At 43.7% G+C, this 24,924-nt stretch overlaps 1 protein-coding gene across 1 annotated transcript in view; it reads left to right on the plus strand.

Annotated features, from left to right (window-relative positions):
* Positions 1-24,924, plus strand: part of ASTN1 (astrotactin 1) — a 328,474-nt gene that overhangs the window by 129,645 nt on the left and 173,905 nt on the right. Inside the window, exon 2 of the mRNA XM_082462335.1 lies at positions 929-1,116. Within this exon, the coding sequence (XP_082318461.1) occupies positions 929-1,116 (188 nt within the window). The remainder of the gene's footprint in view (positions 1-928; positions 1,117-24,924) is intronic.

Consider the following 24,924-nt stretch of genomic DNA (forward strand, 5'->3'; position numbering starts at 1 on the left):
CCAAATGAAGCTCAAGAAAGCTGGATTAATCAGGTTCTTTCTGTTGTGGGATGTCTCAAAGTTTTGATCTGATATTGCTTAGGAATATTAGAGAAAGGGACACATAACAGTATACTTCTGCAGCATCACTTAACACCTACAGTATGAAGTACATAGTAGGTTCTGGTATATTGTTATTTGTTTGTTGTTGATATTTCAGTGCCTGGGTCTAGAGCTCTGAAAGCAGGTGAGTGCTTATGTCTGTGGTAAGGGCCTGCTTCTTTGCAGCCCTCTCATGTATACCACCTTTGCTCTGCAAAAATGAAGAGAAAAATTAAAGGGAATTAAAACATTACTTTACCTGCCAAAGCAAGTATCAGACATCTCCAGTGGACTATGCAGCAAATGTTGGCGGTTTTAGAAATAACCTGCCAGCTCCAGTGCTCTGCAGTAACCTCCCAGGACTCTTCTATAAGTGCCAGTTCCCTGCACAGTAATTACCAACTCTCTCCTTGGCAGATTCACTGGTTTCTCAGAGTAATTTCTAGGGAACTCACACTTTCAAATTTACAAGAGGCAAAGAATCTTCTATTTACCTCAAGGGGTCATCAGGGTATTCAAACTGTGCTAAGTAAAGGATGCTATTGATCATAGAAATATGGGGAAGAACTTGAATTTTTACCTTTGTATTTTTCTCAGTGGGTGAGAGGCTGGGCCACTAGTTTATGGTACAAAGACTGATGGGGGGATAATTCTCTTCTCCTCAGGGCCTCTTCCCTTCCTTGAGATTTGGAGCAGCAGTAAGCCTGACTTAACTATAGTTAGAAACCCTTTGTTGTCTTCATCTGACACTGGCTAATTGGTACCAATGTCTAGAAAGGAGATGAAAAGGAGATTTGGACTGGTCCAGTTGGAATTCTGACCTGTGCCTTTGGTGTTTGTCCTCTAGAGATCTCGGGGAACACGGAGGACATCCCTCTGGTGCGCTGGAGGCAGCAGTGGCTGGAGAATGGCACTTTACTTTTTCACATCCACCACCAAGATGGTGCCCCGAGCCTCCCTGGACAAGACCCAACTGAAGAACCCCAGCATGAGTCGGCGGAAGAGGAGCTGAGAATCCTCCACATCTCAGTCATGGTAAAAGCAGCACAACTGTAGCCTCTCAGGCTATGGCTTATATTTCCTTGACATTAAGAGTGTGGGTGCCGTAGACATAGCTCTGTAGGACCCAACTCCACAGTCTGATCGTTGAACTTGTCAATAAGTACATTTCCCATTTATGGGAAATATCTCCACCTGTGGTGTAAGTAAAAATTGCAGTTATTTCTGTACCACCATTACCCAACTGTTCTAAGAACATGCCTAGATGGGGAGTAACTTCTACAAACCAGAGACAATGTCAGATGCGGGTAGTGGATTGTCTTAGAAAGGCATTATTCAATTAGATCAGAATATCTTATTACAGTTTCTCCATAAATGTTTGCTGAGGGACTGAATTGCCAAGCTGCTTGCTGCTACTGAGCCCTCTTCTCCCAGATGGGAGAAAGTCAGTCCTGGCTTTTTCTCCTCTTACAATAAAGGGTGTGCCAATTGATACTTGCCTTTCTCTCTAGCCCATCTCAGAAATATCACCATCAACATCCCTTCTAAGATATCCCTTCTGAAAATTAGAGAATTTTTCCTAAAATTCTAGGAACTTGTGTTTTAGAACCTCACTAGAAGGTAAGTGCTACAGTAGCAGGCAGGGGTTTTGTTTGGTATTGTTTTGCTCATTGGTGTATCTTCAACACCTAGAATAATGCATTCACATAGTTAATGCTTAATTATAATTATTTGTGGAATAAATGAATGCATTTCCCAGTAGAAATGGAATATGCTTGATTCACTTGGTACTTTTATTAGTAAAATCAATACATCACCTGCTCCTAGGGTAGCTTGAAAGCAGGTTGAGACTTGACTGCTTATCTGCGGACTATATGTATGGGAGGGGATGGGCTCTTTCACTGTTAGGAAATTCAACAGAGAACCAAACGAGGTCTTGATCTAAACTTTAATTAATCTATTACTCTGGTACCATCACTATGTGTTGTTTAGTTTTGTGTATTAGATTGGGGAAAACTGAGCACATTTTAGATGTATTAAAATTTTCATTATCTAAATATTTGGCATGGAAAATATCCCCATAAAATCTCTGATAAAATCTCAGGATGCAAGCCTTCTATTTCTTCCTCAGCCAGTGTCTCCATGAATAACTGACTTGATAGATTACCTGCATATGCACAGCTGCTCTGCTTTGTTTAAACTATGTGGTTGAGAAAAGAGTCCTTGAATAGCAAATGGAAAAACTTCAGTGTCCAGATATGCCAGAAAGTGAGCAGGTAAATCAGATTACTGTGCCTCACATTTACAAATTAATTGAGATTTATAACATTAGAGTTAGAGTACTTGTACATCCTTAGTCAAAGACCACTGTTTCTTCTCTCAGGGAAGCTTGTCTTCTTCAACGTAGCTTGTAGTTTCCAGATTGTGGTGAGATCGGGCAGACCTGCAGAATCAGCCCTGGCATTGCTTGGGGTGACAGATGCAGGGGTCAGATTGTTTTTGTATTTATCATGTGGTCTGATGGAAAAGAAGGGTACAATGGTAGACTTTCCACCAGCTTTCCACATCCTCCCACCAATGTGGGAAGCGGTCATTGTGATGGATAGTTTTTGTTTTCTTTTGGTCCAAGACCATTTCAAAGGTCCAGTTTTTGTAACACCACAAAAATGTTTAGGGTAAAGAGAACTGTAAAGAGATTCCCAGGAACTCACGTTGGGAGTGGCTGTGTCTGAAAGAAAGACCCTGAGTGTAAGAGGTTAAGACAGGCGAGGTGTCAGAAGGTGTGTTTAGTGGGGGTTGGGGAAGTGGTGTGAGCATCTGTGGGAGGACAGTCCAAAGATTGTCCTAGTTGCTCCATGATATCTTCAGTGTAGCAAGGACCGCATCTTCCATCCTCAGAATGAGGTGCTCCAGTAGATTCTCCAGAGAAGTGTGTGTGTATGCATGTGTATGTGTGCACATATTTGTGGGGATGGGTGGCTGATCAAGGATGCCAAAGAATTTGAGGAAATAAATGGTGTCCTTAAAACGTAATAACCCTTACAAGAAGCCCTACGTTGCTAATGCTTTTTGTTGAGCCCCCCTGGGCAGGAATTAATGGAAAGTGGACACTGAACTGGAAAGAGAACAAAAGTCAGCCTTAAACCTGGGACTCTTTGAGCTCTTTCCGTCATATGCTACTGGTTATGCATGGCAGACCAACAGTGATGTTCAGTTTTCCAAATAAAATGGGAGAGATTACTGCTTCAGCTTGACTTTAGTTTATTCTATGTTATTTTCAACTAAGCTGGAGGGCGCAGAGGTTCAAAGGGCTTGAGTAAAGGGTAAGGGTGGGCAAGTCTGTTATTTGTCTCTGGCTTGCCCTCTTGGATGTGGATGGGTCCACATCTCCATGAAAAATTCAGGAAAGCCTGTGGCTTCTGCAGGAGCACAGGGCCCCCAAGGTGAACTGAAGATATAAGTACTCCCTCCCATCCTTGCAAAGATGGTGTGGTCAGTGGAGCCTCCTGCAGCCCTTCTTGCTATCCCACCTTCCTCCATTCCTAGTGCATCCACCCTCAGACACTGTCTCTCCTATCCTTTACATTCTATTCTAGAAACAGTTTCAAAGTTTGAAGTTTCGTATCTGTCCTCAACTTAGAAATCAAGCCTGAAGGTATCCTGTTTGAAGATGTCGTTCCCAGAGTCTCTGATGGTTTCTTCTTAAGAGACTCAGGGATTGGTAGACTTTATCTGATACACTTTATGCCATATCTTTTGGAAGTAAGTAGGCAGCCATTTGAGTCATCTGGAATGACAACATTACAAATGTTAGAAGATAGCAAAATCCTTTGACTAGTAACAGTATTGGGCAGCGAAATGCACTTAAATGAAGTCTTATTACCCAAACCCTGTTAGTTATGAAATAACAATAGCAGGGCTATTTTTCATTAACTATAACAATCAATACTGATGCAGTTTTTAATTGGATCCAAAGAGCGTAATTCAAAAAAGAGAAAAGTTAAGGTTTTCAAAACATGAATATACCCAACCATTTCTCTCTTGTTAAGAAAATGTATATTTAAAAGCTTAACTAATAAGCCGAAATATTTCTAATATGTGCAGAGGGAATTAATGGTTCTGTGAACACCTTAAAGTTTACATTTCTTTCATTTTGTATTTACACTTTTCTCATCCATATAGCCTCAGGGCAGGGACTGCTGTTTATTTTTATGTTTTGCATTTACTGTGTTTTATTTACACACAAAATGTCAATATAAGTAATGCGAGAATGAGATACAGAGGAAAACCCTTTTTTTGTATCCTTTTGACATTGTATGGATGAAAATTGGTAAGTTCTCTCTTACACTGTGCCCAGTATATATATATACCATCAGCAAAATCATGAGCTTACAGAAAACCAATACCTCAGCTAGGAACTTGGCAATTTAAAACTTTAAAAAACCTTTTGCTTTTCTTATTTTTCAATCACATCCTAAAATTTTTGAATTATTTTTTCCAAAGAAGTACTATTTCTTCCTTACATAGAATAATTGGATTTCCTTCCTGAAATCTTATATTATTGCTTTGAGGGTCACATGATGTATTTTAACCTCCTGCATGATTCAAATGTGGCTGAAGAGATTTATTTCGAATTTTGCAAGATAATTGATGTTTAAAACTACAAAAGTACACAAGGATTCTCTTTTGCAAACTCTTGAACAAGTGAAAGCAAAATCATCAAATGAAAATTGCTATGTGAGCTTAAACCAGAAGTCAAGGAATTCTTCAGTTATAAGCAAATTGTTTACTCCATTGAAGATCAAGTTTTAATATGACTTTACGTTAGATAGTCAGACTCTGTGTGGATTTAAATTTCCATATTGTACTTTTGCTAATTTACCATGTTATCTACATTTTTCTTCTTAAAGTACACAAAAGAATTTAATGGTGCATAATATAATTTTAATGGATTATCTACTTATTTCATCTTTGTAATTAAAGATGGCAGTGTTAATAGACTTCCTGTATGCATATGGGTTGGTTAAGTATATTTTTCACAGCAAGCAGCCTTTCAAAAATGCTTCAGTTTGATATATATGTATATATATTAGTGATAACTAATATATGTAATATATATATATATATATATTAGTGATAACTCCCATTGGTAGATAATATCTTTTGTTGTTCAGCCTTCTTAGGCACAATTCACAATTGAGGAAAAAAATAATCTTTGAGCATTTGTCTATCCCCCTGAGAGTTTTATGACGCGAACCCATCAGTCAAGCCTGGGTGCTACTCAGGACCACTAGCCCCAGCTGTGTGGAGCCCATTGGCCAGTGTCTGCAGGTTCCTGTGGCCTCCAACTGCTGGCTCCTCAGGGGTCCCCAGGCTCCTCATTTCTGGGAACCCCAGGTGAGCCCATGACGCATAGTTTTCTTTGGGGAGAAAAAATGTAGGAAACAAGGTTCAGGATGTTCCATTCTGGGGAGGTCACACTTGGGGCTGAGTTAGTACAAAGCCCACAGAACACACATACGGGGTACCCTAAGATTGTGTTTCCAGGACTGCAGACAACTTTGTGCCCGAGGACCCACCCTTGCTCTTACTTGAGCATCCTTACTCAAGTTCAGTTCACCTGCTGAAGCGTCACATATTACTTGCTTGAAGGTGTCTTCATTTCACTCCTAAAGCTCAGCCATTTCTAGGGCAGAGAAGAGCAGTTCTAAGCATGGTCATTGCTATGTGCCACCAAGACTGTCAGGTACTCATTAGGTGTACGTGGGCATAGGAGAGAGGGCTAGATGCTTTTTCTTTCAGTACCTTTTACCTTCAACAAATCTGTTACAAAAAATTTGTTAGCAAATTCATTCATCAGGATCACTTTTGCATCTTTATTGTCAATTGATATTATTTGTTGAGTTGGAGAGAGGATCCCTTAATTTATCAGGGCTAGTCCTTCTGATCTTTAAGAAACAAATGGAGGCGTTAAGACATCTTGTGTTACCACAAAGGACAGAACTGGAGTAATAAATTGGAAGGTACAGAAAGACAGGTCCTGATTCAGTCCAAGGAGCTTATCTAGGAACTCAAGCCATCTATCATGGGACTAGATTGACCTATTGGCTATACTGTCCCCCTACCAAAGCCATCTTTGTGTTCTTGGCCTTCCATGAGGAAAAGGATGGGCAGTTCCTAAAATAGCAAGACCCCTAAAAACAAAACCCCTTTGTTCTTGGGTTGTCTCTGACTATCTGATGTGCAACAGACTGGAGATGCCAGGGTCCATTTGAGGGCTATTCCAAGTACTGAGGGAGAGTTGGCTTGCAAACCTCCCCCATCCGGCACCGTGGTTTGGCTGTGCATCTCTTGTCGACACGCATTAGGTGCAGGTACATGTGAATCCATTAGCCATTTCAATTGATCAGCTATTCCATCTTGCTGGCTGCCCTCCCCTATTCCTGTAGAGTGGGAACTGGGGTGTAGTGGAAGGAAACACTGCATTTAGTTGGAAGGTGGTCTTCAGATCTGGCTTTACCACTTTATGTAATCTGCTGTCCTTTTGGGAAGCTTCATTACCTCATCTGTGAGATGAATGCATTGGTTAGGCTTTTTAGCTTTAAAGAATGGAGATCTACTCAGACCTTCTTTGTCATGGAGGTTTACTATAGCAATTCATATGGAGGTAAGGGAGACAGAAATCCTCTGATTTAAAAAAAAATCTAAAAAGCAGAATTTCATGAAGCCTGGAACAGGTAGGCTGTGCAGGATCCAAGTCGTCTTGTCAGCCCCCAGCCTCAGCCCTTTGTGGTTTGGCTTTTTGCACCTGTTTCTGTTACTTTTGTTGCCATAATGAGAAACTTTGTCCAGTCTACTCTGTAAATGTTTTCCCCATTTTGACACTTTTATAAAATGTTTGTACTATCCATTCACTCATCAAGTCACCTCACTTAATGACCTCACCTGACTGCTCTCAGCTTTACAACGTTTCCAGTTTTGTTCCTGCGGCTGCCAGCTTCCCTACTTCCCCCCACCCTTTTTCTAACTCAGGGAAACAAGCAGATGGACCTCACTAGTTACTATAGTTCCTGTATGTTCAGAGACTTTCCTATCAAATTATCCCATAGGTAGATGTAAACTTAACCAGCCTTCTTCCGTTGGCTGTAGTTATGGGGAGGTTGGCTTAGATGACACAGAAAATGGTCACTCCTGCTCCAGGCACAGCTTGGAACCACTTCCTTTAGTAGAGGCTGATAAGTCATGAGTCCATGATTCACTTGTTTAATACAGTGGGCAGCTACAGTCTAACCTGTAGACGTGTTAGGAGGATCGAAAGATTTCATCACCACCATCACAGTCTTAATTTTGCACTTACTATGTACTTACTATCTAAGTACTTTCAATATACATTAGCTTATTTTTTATTCGTATCACAACAGCATGAGGTAGAGTTTGTTATTATCTCATTTTACAAACGAAGGGACTGAGGGCCAGACAAGCTAAGAGACTTACCTAAAGTCAAACAACCCTAAAGGTGCAGAGCCAGGATTTGAATTGAGGCAGTTGTCAGAGTCTATATACTCTTAAGAAGCAATCAGCTCATATCCTGGCCCATAGTGAGTGCCCATGATATATTCATTACATCTCCTTTTACCACCTTTTGTTGTTTTGTCAACTTTTGTCTGCTGAGACTCATCTGACATGTGTCCCCATTGTTACTTCAAAGCCAATAACTCTTTGAGCACTAGGGCCAACAACCAAGGTGGCATGCAGATCTGTCTTTCTGTGGCTATACCAGGAAGCTAACCCCAAAATTTGAGAGTCTGTTCAGCTCAGCTGACCCCACCTACTAACCTTGGCTGCAGCCACTCTGCCTCACAGCTGGCAGCGGGTTTATTGGCAGAGAAGGGAGGAGGGAAGTTGAGGAATTCGAACTCTAAAATTGTGAAAGTCATGTAACAGTAAACTTAGGCTTCTTCATATACATACTTTCACACTTTTGCAGTAAATTTCTAGAAACCAAAAAAGCATTTTAAAAACATTATTGACCTATCATTGATTTTAAAAAATCATTGACTCATTCATTCATTTAGTTACTGATTCTTTCATTCAATGATATGTCAGGCTTCAGGTACTTTTTTAACTATTAAGGAGATAGAAAACTAATAAGACAAGATTCTGCTTTCAAGGAACATTCAATCATATTAGTAACACTTAACGTTTGAGGATGGCCTTTGGCAGAACTGAGTGTCAAGTGGTTCCCTGTTCCATTCCATTCTTTACGTCCTCTTTACAATTCTATTCTTCTCTTTCGTGAAGCTCATAGAGGCCTTCAGTTACCCCCATTTCTCCAGACAGCAAGGAAAATAGCTAAGAGGCCAAATTTTCACAAGGATGCTAATGTCTTTTGACAACTTGATGTAATATCCTGTTCAGCAATTTAGCTCACTTGATATACATGCCAACAATTTACTTTTAAGTACTTAGTTCCAAAAATCCCTGAAGATCTTTTCGAAATAAAGAGTCATAATCTCTGTGGGGTTTAAATCAATATTAAGAGCTGGTAATATTCATAGTAATGAAGCTATCCCTTCACTCACTGTGTCCCAGACAACGTATGGGATTATTTTCATGAATAATATCAATCAATTTCCATAGCAGCTTTGTGAAATAGTATTAAATCTCCCATTTTTCGGATGTGAACACTGAGACATAGAGAAAGTAAATCACAGACCGAATTTCACATAGGTGGAGCCAGGATTCCAGGCAAGTATATCTGACTTCAGACTTCACTCTGCTGTGAGACTGCAGCTTGGTGGCATGAGGGTTGGCTGGCTTCTCCAGTTTTGTAGGCTGTGGAACAAATGTGCTTCTTTTGGCTAGCACAGCAGAAACCCTTTGGTTGATGAAGTTTAGGAGGGCACATAGAGAATTGGGCAAGATACTGTCATGGTGGAGTCTCTGAGTCACTTCAAAAAGTGAAGAGCTAGACTGGGCAACAAGATCAAGCATTACAGAAGCCTGGGGTTGAATCTGAGCAGAGGTCATTGAGAAGCCAAGAAGCCATTGAAGACTATAAGTTCTATGGTATAGTACTTTAGTTCTATGGTCTAGCTATGGTAGTTTATAGCAGTGGCTTTGCTATCAGAGAGACCAAATTAAATCCTCATTCAGCCACTTACTAGACTTTCTAGTGGCTTTGGAAAAATTGCTCAGTCTCTCTAAACTCACTTTTCTTATCTGTAAAATGGGAATGATAATAGATTCTACCTCATAGGGCTGTTATGCTGATTAAATGAGGTGATTCTTATTAAGCACTTCCTACAGTGCTTGGCCTGTGGGAGGTGCCTAGTAAATATTGCCTAGGTAAACTCTTGGGATGCCATGTAAGCTGGATGTAACAATTTCTGTGTGCAATGTGTTACCCAGGGGCCCGCTACCTTAGGGAGCCAGGAAAGCAGGTGGGATCATAGCAACATCTTACAGGAGTCCTAGAGGGGTTTTGCTCAGGGAAAAGACTGAGGCAATTAGGGACATCAGGGCCACAGAAGGTGCCCATTACAAAGCTGGGATGTGGTCATGGACATCCAGGGCATTGTTAAGTCACTTTTATTGTTTACAGGGTTTCTTAGCAGCTATCCTGTGGTTTAGGATGGTAATCTCAGCTCCAAACTTCCCTGGAAGAACTTCATTAATTTATTTATTTTTTTCATCAAACCAAATGACGTCATTATGGGAATTCCTTTTCTGCCCAGGTATCCACAGATACAAAGATTGTTATTACATTCACAAGAGAAAAAAGAAGGCATATAATGCTGGGTGATATTCAGGGTCAGCATTGGTGGAAAAACTCAGAGATTCTTTTTCTTAATGCTGTTATCTTTCCTCCAGATCATGCTGTCTTCCCTCACCTTCTGCCCCTCCCTAAAGCTTTGGGATTCTCTCACAGACCTGAAGTTTGTCCTTAAATATGACCTCAAACCCACACCCATAGGCCTTGGTTGGAGACAAACTAGATTTAGGTAGAGTAGATAGAGCTAGCTGGGCCCACAGAGAGACCTCTAGCATGGACAATGGCAGGAGATTAGACCAAGGATCTGTAAAGGGCCAAATGGTAAACATGTTCAGCTTTGCAGGCCATTTAAGCTTTGTTGCAACTATCTAACTCTTGCCATTATAGTGCCAAAGAAGCCATACACAGTATATGAATGCATGGTTGTGGCGGTGTTCCATAAAACTTTATTTATAAAAACAGACAGTGGGCCACATTTGGCCTAGAGGCCATAGTTTAGTGACCCTGATCTAGTACGTTCTCCTCATTTTATCTACAGAGCCCAAACAGAGACTAGACTCTAACAACTCGGTAGAAGTTATAGGGTTCTATTTGCAGTGTGAAAGATAATAGTTTGCTAGTTTTCGTTAGACTCCCATAGATTGATTATAATTGTCACTTAAGGAAGGCACTGATAAAGACTGTTCTTCCTAAAATTCAAGGCATATGGTATTTACAAGTTCAGGTGAAATGCACTCACATTAACCTCTCTCGAGAGGTATTGATGGGTTTAGTGAAGACAAAAGTTGATGAAAACAAAAATGTGCTTAGACTTGACAAAAGAAATATAAACAGGGGCTTCCCTGGTGGCGCAGTGGTTGAGAATCTGCCTGCCAATGCAGGGGACACGGGTTCGTGCCCTGGTCTGGGAAGATCCCACATGCCGTGGAGCAACTAAGCCCGCGCACCACAAATACTGAGCCTGCGCGTCTGGAGCCTGTGCTCCGCAACAAGAGAGACCGCGATAGTGAGAGGCCCGCGCATCGTGATGAAGAGTGGCCCCCACTTGCCGCAACTAGAGAAAGCCCTCGCACAGAAACGAAGACCCAACACAACCATAAATAAATAAATAAATAAATAAAATTAAAAAAAAAATAAGTGAATGGCAGGATTAGCTTCCTTTAAAAAAAAAAGAAATATAAACAGGATACCGATTAGCAAACATGCTGTCTTCTCTTCCCTGTGGCTCCTGCTTGATTTCAACTTTGCCATACACAGTAGACTTATATGAAATGCCTGTTCATGTTAGAATATCTCCTTAAAGCAAAATGCCTGATATAAATGTACATGTGGGCATGAAGTAGAATTGTGCTTCCAGACACATCACCATCAAGTTGGTGATACGGAAGGACTTTACGAGTTGGTGGTGGCTTTCTGCCTTGCTGAGGAGGCTGAGGGTGGACAAAGCATTTTAAGACCTCGTCTCATAAAATCAGCTGTGACTCTTTCAAGTATCTGCTCAAGTTTATTCAAAGTCTTGCCTACGTGAGAGGCTGATGTCAGGAGCCCTCCTCAATGTTGCATAGGGGCCCCCACGGTACATCCGGGGAGGTTGGGAGCCTCTTAATACTGCCCTGCTATTTATGAATTCTCCTGACACCTCTATCACTGCTGCTGACGTCCATAATAGCAACAGAGATGAGTCAAGGAGCCTTCTAACTTGGGATGAATCAGATGCTCTGTTGATACATGGGACTGTGCCTGACAGTACAAGTGCTTCATGGAACAGTATCCGGAGCCTTCTGGGCTCTGGCTCCCAATCCCACAGTTTGCTTAATGTGAACCTAAGGTGACTTCTGCTGCTCCAACACCATAAAGAAGGCAGAGCTGTGTGAGATCCCTACAGGAGATCTGATACCAAATGTTTATTAAAAGATTCAACCTTTTGTTTTCTCCCTGCTTCTCTCTTGTCTGAGGAAAAAGATGGAAGGCTTTGGGATTAAGACACAAAAGTATTTTGGATTTATGAGTGAACATGTCAGGATTTGGCATTTATGGGCCTTAGACACATTATTACAGAGTGAGGTAAGTTGCCACACAGAACAAACGCAGACGTGCTCTGCATCCCAGCAGTGACGTTAAAGCATCTCTCTCTGATTCTCTATCTATTCCCGAAACTTCATGGAGTGTATACATCCAGGTCACCGTCCTCAGGCTTTCCGCTGGCTGTGTCAGTCCCCAGCCCCACTCGCCTCAACGCTCTGCTGACCAGCGAGAGCAGCCCTGGCATCTAAGGCCTCCAGCCTCTCCAGGTCACGGTCGCCTTCCTGTGACTCCACCTGGAGTTGGGATGGGGCAGCATCCACGTGTCCCAGCCAGGGCTTCCATGGCAGAGCGGCGCAGGCTGAGAGCCCAGCTGTACTCATACAGACTGTATTTCCTTTTTCTCTCCTCAGCAGTGATTAAAGCTCGGTCGAGGCGACGAACAGCCTCATGTTGGATAAGACCACTGAATTAGAAGTCAGGAGGCGTTCGCTATAGTCCTTTTCCCCAGAAGAGTCTGTGAAACCTTAGGCAAGCTCCTTCACCGTCCTGAACAGCAATTTTCTTATCTGTATATGAATGTTTTCAAAACTTTAGGCATTCAGGGTTTTTGCCAAATTTTTATACAATCTGTGTTAGTGTTTTCAGAATATTTTTATTTAAATCGACTGTCTTTTTCAGTTTGAAGTTATTTTAGCTTTATCTCAGATGAAAATGCCAACAAAATCATAGGTTTGAAGTAATAGTTAATTATTTCAATATAGGTTAGGAAAGATAAAATTTTATGAAATAAATAAAAATGTTTCATACTTTGACCAGCCATCAGCATGCCATCGACCAGGAGCACGGTATGGGCTGTGTGGACTCTGCCTCGGGAATCCCAGCCTAGATGCCCTTCAAGGTGCCTCCGGGTCTCACTTCCTAGGAATATGACAATGAAGGACGGATGGGACACTCGCAATCCCTGGTTAAAACAGACCTCAGGGTAGTATATCGAGAAACTTGATTCCATCCCCTTCAGCAACCCTGCTCTTCTTTTTTCCATTTATGAGCATGAGATGATGGTCTGTGGGGAAAAGGATGGGCTTCTGTGCCTATAGGTTGGGTTGATGGTGGCAGTTCTGCCCTGGGAGGGAGCTGTCGCTTCCCACGGTGCTGATCTGTTGGAAGGAGTTTGGTGTCTGTGAGCCCTTGCCTGTGGCCCACTGGGCTCTCTCTGCAGACACTCTGAGATTTTGCTGAACTGCTGGCCCAGGGCCCCTGTGCTCAGCCAGCTTTGCTTCTCACAGCCCCCAGGGAGTCTCCCTAGACGTGCCCCCACCTTTGCTGGCAGGAAGTGCTCCAGGACGGAGTGGCCTCCGGACCACGTGAGGGATCAGGTCATAGGAAGGGCCCACAACCTCCAGCTTGGGGGACTTGGTAAGGGGAAGTGTCCCACAGAGCACTGTGGAATCACCTCTGGAGGACTTTGGGTGCTCTAAGAAGAGGATGTTTATCCTCCTACGTAAAAGGCCTTCAGCGAAGCCAGAGGTGGCGTGATTCCTGGCAAGCACAGCCGAGCCAGTGGTCTTATATTTCTTCCTCACCTGACTGCCTCAGTTGCCCTGTGTGCTCTGTTGTCAGGACAGCAGTTAGGAGGAAAAGTCTGTTTTAGAAGGAAAATTCCTGACAGGATAATGAACTCTGCCTTGCCGACTAACAGTGAAGGCACTTACAGGGCACCTTCCCCTCCTGGTGGGTCCCGCTGGTTCTCAGCACAGCATTTGTGTGGAGACAAGGACAAGGCAATGCCAGATTTCCATCAGGAACCAGGAATGCGAGGTCCTCTCTGAGGCACTGGACATTCAGCTGTTTTCCTCTTCCTCGCTTCCCTCTCCTACATGCTTTTTGTGAGTTCCTTTGCCTCTTTGCTCAAGTTTGGATTCGATGTTCATTTTTGCCTGGTTTTATCTAATGGAAAAAGTTAGAGTGGGAAGTGGGCTGTGTAACTATTTCTGTGAACACATTCAAAGGGCTATTTCTACATCCAGACATTTTTCACCAGCAGTCGTGCTACATGCTGCCTTACCCAGAAAATATCATTTCAGCTCACTAGGGCTGCAGAGGAGAAAGGCCATTATTTCACTTATGAATCATCCACACAAATAGTGCATTTTATTATCTGGGAACAGAAGGATCTCAGTCTTCCTACTCCTTCTTTTGCCCAGGATCCCCCTTTCTACACTCTCCTGTTCAGTGTCCCTGTACCTGTCATGGCCATGGCATTGTCCCCTTGCGCCCTCCACTCCTCTCCCTGTGTATGTGTTCAAATCCTACCTACCTTTTACGTCCTCCCTCAAACATCTCCCCCTGGCCACCTTCCCCAATCTCTCAACCAGAGACCATGCCTTCTTCTTGGTTTCCTGTGGCCAGGCCAACAGGAAAGATTTCTCTGAGCCTCTCTCATGGCTGGTATCTATTTCTATCCAGTGTGTTAGTATTTTGATGAGTCTTTTCTTCTCTACTAGGTTCCTAAATGGCAGGATCTGGTCTGAGTCTGATTCATCTTTATATTTCTTACAGCTACCAGCACAACGCTTCACACAAGAAACATCCCCAGTTGGTGTTTGTGGAATGAATATTATTTGTTTGTATCATGTTTTTTCCCCCTTGGTCCTTACATCTGTCTCTTTCTCCAGCTCTGGCTTCTCTCCCTCAAGCTTCTGACTTACAGATCTATCTGTCTGGATGTCCCACGTGCACTCCGAACAACACAGAACAGAGGAAATGTATCATCTATCTTCCCCACCACCCTCTCCACCTCTTGTGTTCTCTCCTCGCTTGGTGCAAGGGCCATCAGCATGGTTACCCAGGTCAGATCCCCTTTCCTCCCTCTCCCTCCTCATTCAATCCAGCACCAAGCTCTGCTCATCTGATTTTCTGAAAGTCTCTAGAATCCCTCTCTTCCTTCCCTCCCCACCACCACCGCTGATACAGGCCCCCATCACCTCTCAGCTGACTGCTGCATGGGTTTTCCACCTGTTCACGCTGCCTTCTGACACCATCCCCTCAAAACTCCCCTCTCGCTACCACCGGGCTCTTCCTAGTAAAATCCAGCTTCGACAATGTCACCTTCCTGGTAAAATGCCTTGAGTAGTTCCTCACTCTGAAGCGTAAATTCCAAGATGTTGAACCTCTCATGATCTGACCCTTCTCTTCCATCAAGCCTTGGTGTCCACTCTCCATTCTAGGTGCACTGACCAGCTCAGTCATCTTTCCTGGACCTCCCTTCCTTGCTATTTAGTTCATCTGTGATTTCACTAGTGCCATACTTTTGGTGTAAAATGTCTTTTGTCTCCTCCGAGTGGGGTCGCTTCTAATGCCTCTTTAAAATTAGTCCATGACTTCGCCTAGGAGGCGTCCCTGGGCCCCTTCCCTCTAGGGTGGGTCCCTGCCAGTGCACTCCCTGGTGCATATGCCTGCCCTAGCCCTCATCCCTGCAGGAGGCTGCCTCCACTGAGTGTGATCTCCTAGCTAGGAGGGATCGTGTATCTCTGTATCCCAGCCAAGGGCCTGGCCGAAAGAGACTCTGGGAATGAACAGACGACCCTGTGGGGAAGGCCGAGCAAGTCTGCCACCATAGAAAGCTGAGGCTCAAAGAGGCCAAAGGGCCAAATGATTGGTAAGTGGCACTGCTGGGACTGGGGCCCAAGTGCTCAGTCAGGGCCGCTTCCTCTGTGTTGCAAGGCCTTTGGTGGAATGTTCTGCTCAGGGCTCCTCTCTGGTCGTTGGGGTTCCTTTCTCTCCGCTAAACCCTCACCTCTCTTCTTCTCTCCACATAGTCGTGGAAAAGGAACTTAGGGAAGACTGACATACGCACCAGAGCTGGCCAGGTCACAAGGCCATCTCTCTCTCTCTCTCTCTATCTATATTAAAATTTGGGGGGCTTCCCTGGTGGCGCAGTGGTTGAGAATCTGCCTGCCAATGCAGGGGACACGGGTTCGAGCCCTGGTCTGGGAGGATCCCACATGCCGCGGAGCAACTTGGCCCGTGAGCCACAACTACTGAGCCTGCGCGTCTGGAGCCTATGCTCCGCAACAAGAGAGGCCGCGATAGTGAGAGGCCCGCGCACCGCGATGAAGAGTGGCCCCCGCTCGCCGCAACTAGAGAAAGCCCTCGCACAGAAACGAAGACCCAACACAGAAAAAAAAAAAAAAAAATTTGGTTTAATTGACACTAAGCAAAATCACTGTGAAAGATCTTCAGAGTGAGAACTTCAGCTGTGATTGTATTACATGGCATGGCATGAGGACCAAGGTGGTACCACCTGGTGTTATACAATGAAGAGGCCTCTCCCAGGACCTGAAGACTCAACAGTCCCTGACCCAGACTTCTGGGCAAAGCCAGGCTCCCAGGAATAAAAAAAATCTTGTTCTTTTTTTTTTTTTTTTCCCCCTGTCCTCAGTGGCTGTGTTCATACCTCTGCAGTTTGCAGCCACAGTGCCGTGACTCCATCAATTGTAAAGTGTGCCAAGTGAATCTGATACTAATCATAGGTAAAGTCCTGAAATTTGTGACTGGTTTCCTTTTTTTCCATTAGAGTGAAGTCAGTGTTACAAATGACCTGTAATAAGGTCATTCTCACTCAACTTGTATTCTGGTGTGGCTTCTTGACTGAGAGAGAAAAAAAATGGAGTGACAGCTGGTGCTGGGAGTACATCAAACCCTCGGTGTGCCTGTGGGATCTGCCCAGGGTACAGCCCGCGTTTGTCGTGGTGTGGTGGCAGAGAAAACTGTTCACATTGTTGGTCCTGACGGTGTTTGGCCCTCTTGCTAAGCCAGATTTAATTTCTCCAACTACAGAATGGAGTGAACAAGAACTCCTCCATCCTACCTGCAGTCACTCTGCAGAACTAGACATACAAATGTAAATATATATATATACACACATAAATACAAATAATGCTTATATTAATAAAAACAAAAATTAAAGCTTTAGTTTCTAAGAAAAGGGACTTTTTTACACTATTCTTTTCATAAAGCACATATATCGTTCTTCCTACAATTAGGTGCTAAACCGGTGTTTTAAAATGTGATAACAAATGTCTTTGACGTCTCTGATGATGAGACTCTGTTCATGCAGAGCTCTGTGGAGGACAGCAAGAACAGTCAGATCCGAGCACAGGTCAGTTCGTTTTACTAGAAAAGCATCTCTGTGAGCTTAAACGAGCCCTCTGCCATCTCACAGCGGCTTGCTATCGGTACAGAAAGATACAAGCTAGAATGAAGTTGGGTGGGTAGAAGCCATCACGCTTTCTGAAAACACAGCTAATATCCTCTGGTTGATGGGTCTGTAGCGTGGACCTCCCATTCCTCATTCCCTTGGGGTGAGGAAGCAGACCCCCTACTGTAGCTGACTCCTTCCTGGGAGGCTCTACAGCCGAGGGAGAACCTCAGGGTTGGCCAAGGAGCCAGCCGAGAAGAGCAAAGAGGGCTTCCAGATGGAAGCCTTAATTCTGAGCAGACAGTGTAGATATCATGCTATTTGTGCTTTATCAGCTTTGCCAAGCCAGCTGAATGTGCCTCCCTGTAATTAATCAAGCAGTGAGCTGTTTACAGAGGGTCAGTTCTGGGCTGGGCCCTCCTCTAAGGCTGGGACTGTAGAAAGTTTTTAAACCATGGTCTCTGCCTGCAAGTCTAGTTAGAGCTATGATATGGGAAACAGCAGAATCAGGGATTAAAGATTAATTAAGAAAAGCTCTTATATGCTTTAAAAATTGGGAGCGAATGCCATGTCTGAGAATTGGAGTAATCAAAGTAGGTTTCAGGAAGGAGAGGAACTTATGCTGGGACTTACAAGGGTGTGAAGAACTGAGGTTAGAAGGAGGGTGAGGAAGGACGTGTCGGGGAAGGGAGAGGGCAAAGGCGCAGAGATGGGCATAGACAGCCCTGTCACCCTATCCTGTTCTCTCTCTGCCCCTCTCTCCCTTACAATTGAACTGAATGTTAAGAATAGAAAAAAAACTAAATCACTCCTATTAAAAAGTAGAAAAGAAACCTCGTGGATGCCATGATCTGCACTAAGTCGTAATGATGTTGCAGGCTGGCTGGGAACAACTTCCACGGGGTCAGGAAAACATGCCTGCCCCGGGAACAGGATTATGCATGTGCTGGGTGGATGATGTCTGCCTCATTCAGTTGTCTTGGAAGCACAAACCCCCGACTGTCTTTGTATCATGTGAGTGTCTCTGGCCAGATCAGGCTGACCTGTGGATGCACTTCTGCGTGATCAAGCTGTTGATCAGTAAATCAAAGCAATAGCAGAGTTAGGCCTTTTGTCACTTTCCATGGGTGGGATGGGGCAGAGCTGGATTCAACTTCCAGCTTCCCTTTGCTCTGGCCCGTCTTTGCGGGCAAGCACTGAGCTTGCCTCCAAGGTCCTGGGATGTATAACTAGCATCTGGCCGGGAACAAAGTGAGCCGTGGTCAGCTAGTGAAGAAATCAAGCTTACAGGTGACAGGTTCTCTACTTCACCTCATCACCTCCCCCTCCAAAGCCCCAATACAAGAAAGAAGTCCTGGAAAACCAGAAGAACAAAGCTGACAGCACGCAGAGATGGGTGGGTGGGAGGCCAGCGAGGGAGGAGGCAGGGCAGGGAGTTGTTGCGTGTGCATGTGTTTTAAATTAATGATGGGAAGGATTTGAAGACTTGTACAATGACTTTGCCAGCGAAAATGTAATTAGCTGAAGACAACACGCTGCTGATGTTGGAACCGGTGGTTTAATGAAGCCTGCCCTAATGAGAACGTCAGTGTCTTGCTCGGAGATTGCCTTCACAAACAGGGCCTCTTCTCCAGATTTTGTGCTTGATTAGTTCCAGAGAAAAATTGAATTGTAATAATTTTTTTTAACGGGAGAAACAAGAGCCACAGCACTTAGTGTATGGCCCAGGAGGAGACTCTTGACTGTAAGTCTTCCCTCCCCCTCCCCTCTTTGGTGTCAGACAAAGCTTGCTGGCAAGGAGTGAGGGGCTTGGAGGGAATCTTAGCATGTGAAACACTAATTGTGTTCGTAGGTCAGCGTCTCCCCCAGTCCTTAACTCCCTTGCCTGTTCCTTTGCTACAGTTCTTCAGCTCTATTATGCATATTACTTGGTGCCAAGATTGAGTCACGGCTGGAGTGTTACAAGAGATGTGACCATGGATGCCCGTTATTCTCCTTAGCATTGTGGGTCAAATAAGTTACGAGTTAGAAGAGCTTTATGAGCAGAAAGCCATGAATAAGAGTTTTGCTAACCTCTGTATTTGATCAGCATTCAATGACTTGCATTGGGAGTGACCATTATCATTGTTAGGGCCCTAATGCAAAACATGACCTGCAGGGTTTCTCCTACCTTTTCCAAATCTGTTGGCCAGCAGTCTTTTGGGTGACCTGACTGATGCAGGTTCTAATTTCCCTGAAAGTGTTCAAGTCCCACATTTTCTCCCCAGCCTATCTTCTACATGTGTTGTTATATTATGGAACACAGCTACTGTTCCTCTTAGGGCTCTGACCCCAGAACAAGGGCTTACAAGCAGCAAAGAGACCTGAGTTTGTGTGCAAGTGTGCCAGGCTATTCTCAAGGAGATAGTTGAGCGCCTGTGCCTGTTGGCCCTAAAGGCATTTGATTTCACTTAGAAAACATCCACCCAAGAACAGATATCTCCGTAAGTTTTCTCTTCCCATGTCAAAACGACAGCCCAGTAAGTCTGGCCGCCCTTGGCACAATTAAATTATTGCTTGAAATTATGCACTTGGTCAACCCAGTGATTACATTAACTGAGCAGCTTAATTGAAGAAGATTGGGGGCATCTGGGACAGGCAGTGAAGACAGTACTGAGTGTAGACATTTGAGAATCCTTACTTGCATAACCCTAAGAGTTAGATATAGGAGCAAGACCACCAGGGCTTAATTTGGAGAAGATGGGAAGTTGGGGAATTGCAGCCCAGGCTACAGTGGTGGGCTCCTTTCTACTCAACAAGGTCATAAAACAACATTGTTAAGATCAGTGGTTGAGTCTTGGTTTGAGCAAATTATGTAGCCCCTCTGATCTCCTGTTTCCTCACCTAAAAAATGGAAATGGTAATTCCTACTACTTGTATCTATTGGTAGGATTAAATAAAATGATAATGGTAGCTCACCATTCACTGTGTTTGGCACACGGTATGTACTTTACAAATGGTTGTTATTATTTCTCCTCCATTGTGCCGATACTATAGGAATAAGGCAGTGTGTGTGTAGAATTGCAGAATAAGGCAGGAATTCAGGGGAGGAATTAAGCATATGTAATGGGATTGCTATAGGAGCTGAGAAATGCTTTTGTAGTGATATGTAGCCTCTGAAATCTTTGCAAAGCTAACCATCAGCTCTGTAGGATTGTCACCTCTCCCAATACAGACACTGTGCCATTGGAGGTTCTACTGTGAAAGAAAAACCCTGGCAGGGCTTCTGAATACTTGACTAGACCCTGCCACAGCAGGCCTCATGGCAATCATAATGATAAAGTTGGACCTCTGTTTGTGGGACAGAAATATGGGCAAGGCCCGCACCTATGTGAGGGGCCTTCTACCTGTCCCCTCGCAGGCATCTCCTGGATTATGCAGCCTTTAAAGGTGCGTCTCAGTTTTTAGCTGGGGAGGAAAAAAGACCTTTTTTTAAAAAAAAAAAAGACCTGGTTCAGAGAGTGATATTGATGAATATGTGCCCAAATGAGGGAAATCTTGACATCTTGACACTCTTCTCTGTTTTATTCCCAACTTTTTTCCTCTGAAGTCATTGGAATTTCCACAGGGCATTGGAATCCCCACAGGGGTCTTGCACAATGTCTGCCCTCAGTTGGTTTTCATTTGCTCAGCCCCAGCTGCTGCCCACAGAGCTGTTAGGTCTCTGAGACCTCCTCTCCTCCCCTTGGGCTGGGCTACCTGACGTTTGGGGAGATGGGAGGAAGAGGGTTTAACAACTCCATTATGTTCAGAGAGAAAGAGGGTTAAAGTCATGCTAATGGTCATTAGCATATACCGTGCCAGATGCCTCTTCTGTTCCTTGTTCAATAATTCCCTTAATGCTTGGTCCTAATGGAGCAGATTATTGTTATTATTTTACTTCATTGAGATCACCTACTGCATAAAAACAAAGAGGAAAGGGGGAAAATAACGTGGCCAAGAATAGGCAATGGAGCATTATCCAGCTGGAGATATTTATTTATTGGCTTCATGCTTGGCTTGTGAAGTTCTGAAGGGCTGGTGCACATGGTCCGTGGAGGGAGCCTGTCTCACGCAGCTCTGCCCATGGGTTGCTGAGACAGCGACCTGGCGTGCCTTTGCTTCCGTGTGGACCCGTTTATCTCCCAGCCTGCCTGTCATGCACAATGCACACATTTGTGCACGTGCATGCACGCACACACCCACACGATGGGTCACATGTGGGGCCAGCCTCTTAACATAGCACTGATTGCGGTCCCATCCATAATGTCTGACTAAGCAGCAGCATGTCTCAGAAATTTTCTAAGTCCACATCTAGAGGGAGTGGAGGACCTCAGCTTTGCCTCTGTTGCCTGATTCCTCGCGGCTCTCTCACTCTGCAACAATCTAGGTCAGTCTTTGGAATTAGGGGATCCATTAGGGTAGACTTGGGCCCGGAAAAGCCAGCCGTGGCAAGCTGCTTCTGTCACCCTGCTTCGTCCAGCTCCACTCGACCTCAGCCTTCTCATTAAGGCAAACGGCAGGTTCCCCAAGCTACTAGTGATCAGAGAGCTCTGAGCTCCTTATGCACAAATGCACTCCCTTGCTTTTTCTTTGGGACAGCAAAGTCAAGCCTCAGAGGTAAGAAAAATCCCAAGAACTAAAAAAGCAGCTCTATAAAAAGAACCTGAAAGAGGACAACTTGAAATAGCCCAGGCTGGCTCCAGCGTGCTCGACTCTAGCCACTTTCCCTGCAGAGCTTCAGGCTCTCATTAGCTGAAACTCCTGAAGCCTCACAGAGAAGTTGAAGACAAACTTCCCAGATTAAAGAAGAAAGACAGTGATCAAAACCTAATAGAATCAAAACTTTTAGACCTGGGAAAATAAAAAAAAAAATAAAAGCTGTAAAGTTGAGTTTCCTCTTGAGAAGAACTTCATGCTCATAGCCTCCTTGGGTTGGGAGGGCCCTCTGATGTCAACCTGCCTAACCTAGGGAGCTCTTGATCTTAGAGTTTTTCTCTTGCTTATATATGGAAGGTTGCCTGGTCCCTATCTTTACCCCCCAAGTGGCATTTTAATGAGAGATCTTGGGGGGACATCCTATGTCTTCCCTACGCTTTGGATATTTGGACTTAGAAGGGTGGGGCTGGGGTTCTGAAGCATCTCATGGCAGCAGGCTCCAGTGAGAGGCTAACCAGGCAGGGCAGGTCTGTCCCCTGCCAGTGGGATGTGCAATTCACGTCAGAAGCCCCAGAGGAATATTGAAGCCTCTTAATTAACGTGGTGGCCTGTGGCAACTGGAAAGCATTTCCACACGATTAAAGACTTCAGCAAACCCCCAAGGGGAGGTAATGTTCCTAATAATTTATAAATTGCACCCACTACTTAATAGGCTTAACCTGTAGCTTTTGTCTTCCGTTTGGGAAGGAGATGGGCAGAGGATAATGGATTTCTATTCACCAGCCACCACAGAAAAGAGAATCTGCCAGAAGAGCAAACCGAGGGGCTTTCTCTTCTAGTTGAGGGACTCCTGGCAGTAAAAGGATCCTCAAGGTCAAGAATGTGTTAATACAATTTCGATGACATCTTCTGATTTCCAAGGCCTATTGTGCCTTTGGGGAAGCGGGTGGGTCTGCTTATCAGGGCTGCATTGGCTAGCTGGAGTTGATAGCCTGCCTCTGAAGGATCAGTTCCTTGGTCTGTAGTTTCTGGCATTACTGGGCAAGAAGAGCTCACAAATATTTTTTTCCATAATTAGTTTACCAGTTGAGAGCTATTTCCAGTTTGACAGGTATCAGTGTTATAATCAGGAAGTTTCCAATTTGGAAGAGTCAGTGCATTTCTTTTAATCACTTCACTTGATAGATGAAGGCCTGGGGTAGGTTCAGAGAGGCTGTGCAACTTGCACAAAGTTGTTCTGGTTAGCTCTGTTATTTTATTGGTGACCTACATGCTATTAGAAACTTACTATAGTCTTCCACTGGGCTCAGAGAAACGTAGGATTGGATGGGACCTTGAAAATCGTCTATTCACCTCATCCATTCCCTACCCGTGGGATATTTGGATCTAGATTAGAAAGCGAGCAGCATTGCCATATGGGCTTACACAGTTTTTCTCCTCTTGGTCTGTCTTCTTTGAAAGCTAGAGAGAGATAGAAATGATCACTGTCATATGTGAGAGAGGACATTTGCCCTAGACCTTTGGGCTTTGTTATTGGGGAAAAATAGGTGACAGGCCACCAAACTCGTCTATTTTATTCTTAGTTTTTAACCAGCATTTAATTCCTTTAGGAATATAATTTGAATTCAGTGTGTCCAGTTGCTTTGAGGGATAATTAATTATGTCTCAGATTCACTCTTCTGGTTACTCCTAGGGCAAAGCTAAGCTCTGAAATGTGAGCTGATTGATTGTCTGCAGCCACTTGACAGATGGTAGCTGGAAACATAATCTCAGCTTTTCCACTTCTCTGCCAAGGGTTCACAAAACCCAGGTGACTCCCTAAACTTTGGTGAAATTTGATAAATATGGATTCTTTTTGTTGGGATTTACCGATCATATGACACTGATTTGGGATAATGGAAGGATTTTACTGGCCCCTGACGTTATAGGTTATACCTAGAGTATAACCTCCAGTCCAAATATCTTTACCTATCACAGTTTCTTCTATTATAAGAAAAGAAGTCATGGCAGGCTATTTCCAGTCCTTGTGATCTGTTTTTATCTTCCTTTTGTGCCTATGTTTAGCTTTAAAAACCAAATTATAGAGATTATTTTCTCTAACTCAAATGTAAACCCCATGAGATCAGGACCTATTCCTTTATTATTCACTGCAGTATCTGCATAACAGTGACCATAAGAAAAATGCCTCGCTAAAGTGAGTAAATATTTGTTGAATAATTGAGTAATGAATTGAGTGGATGAGTCACATAAGCAACTGACATATAAGCTTTGCTTGCAGGCACATAGATGATGTCCATATTGAAAGATACTCAAAGTTGACCTCCCCTTCTTCCCCGCCTCCCGCCCTCCCTCCTTTCCTCCCTCCCTTCTTTCCACCCTTCCTTCCACAGTTATTGAACACCTACTTCATGGAAGGCACTAGGATTGACCCTGGAACTTAGCATCCTCTGCTCTCATGAAGTCTATAATCTAGTAGATGAGATCAACAAGCAAATCAGAGATAAAAGTACTTGTGGTTAGTTATGTGGAAGGTTCTATGGGTGGTTCAGTGATATAGGGAAGAATCGGCTGAGGTTATGTCACTGAACTGACTTTAAAGGACAAGTAAGGGTTAGCTAAGGGAGTGAGGAATGACCCAGACCCGGGATGAATACACAGGTCAGATAATGAGACAGTCTTGTGGTTGGCCTGCATGACTGGGATGAGCATATAAGGGGAATCTGCCTAGAACTTTCTATCCCTGAGCAATCACCATCAGTGCTATATAAAACATTGTTACATAAGTATTACAAAATCTGCAAATTATCTCACAAACCTCATACTACTCTCTCAGGTAAGTGCCCAAAATGTCAGTTTCATGAGAAAATAAAAGCTGATTTCATTTGTTTGATCTCTATTAAAGCCAGCAGAAATGATTTATTGATGTTTTTTAAAGAAAAATATATTTTTAAATACCATTTTTTGCAAGCATCTTATTAATAGATGTGGAGATTTCATATACCCCAAACATACTTGTAGATACAAAAATTTTAACAGTTTTGAGGAAAACCAATAGAATAATCAGAAAACTCATGAAAAGATGAATAAAGAGCAAAACAATTGCATATCTTGCTGTCAGTGTTATTTTTTATTTATTTAAATTTATTTATTTATTTATTTATTTATG

The sequence above is a fragment of the Balaenoptera physalus genome, assembly GCF_965194825.1.
Source record: "Balaenoptera physalus genome assembly, chromosome: 1".
NCBI classification, from domain to species: domain Eukaryota; kingdom Metazoa; phylum Chordata; class Mammalia; order Artiodactyla; family Balaenopteridae; genus Balaenoptera; species Balaenoptera physalus.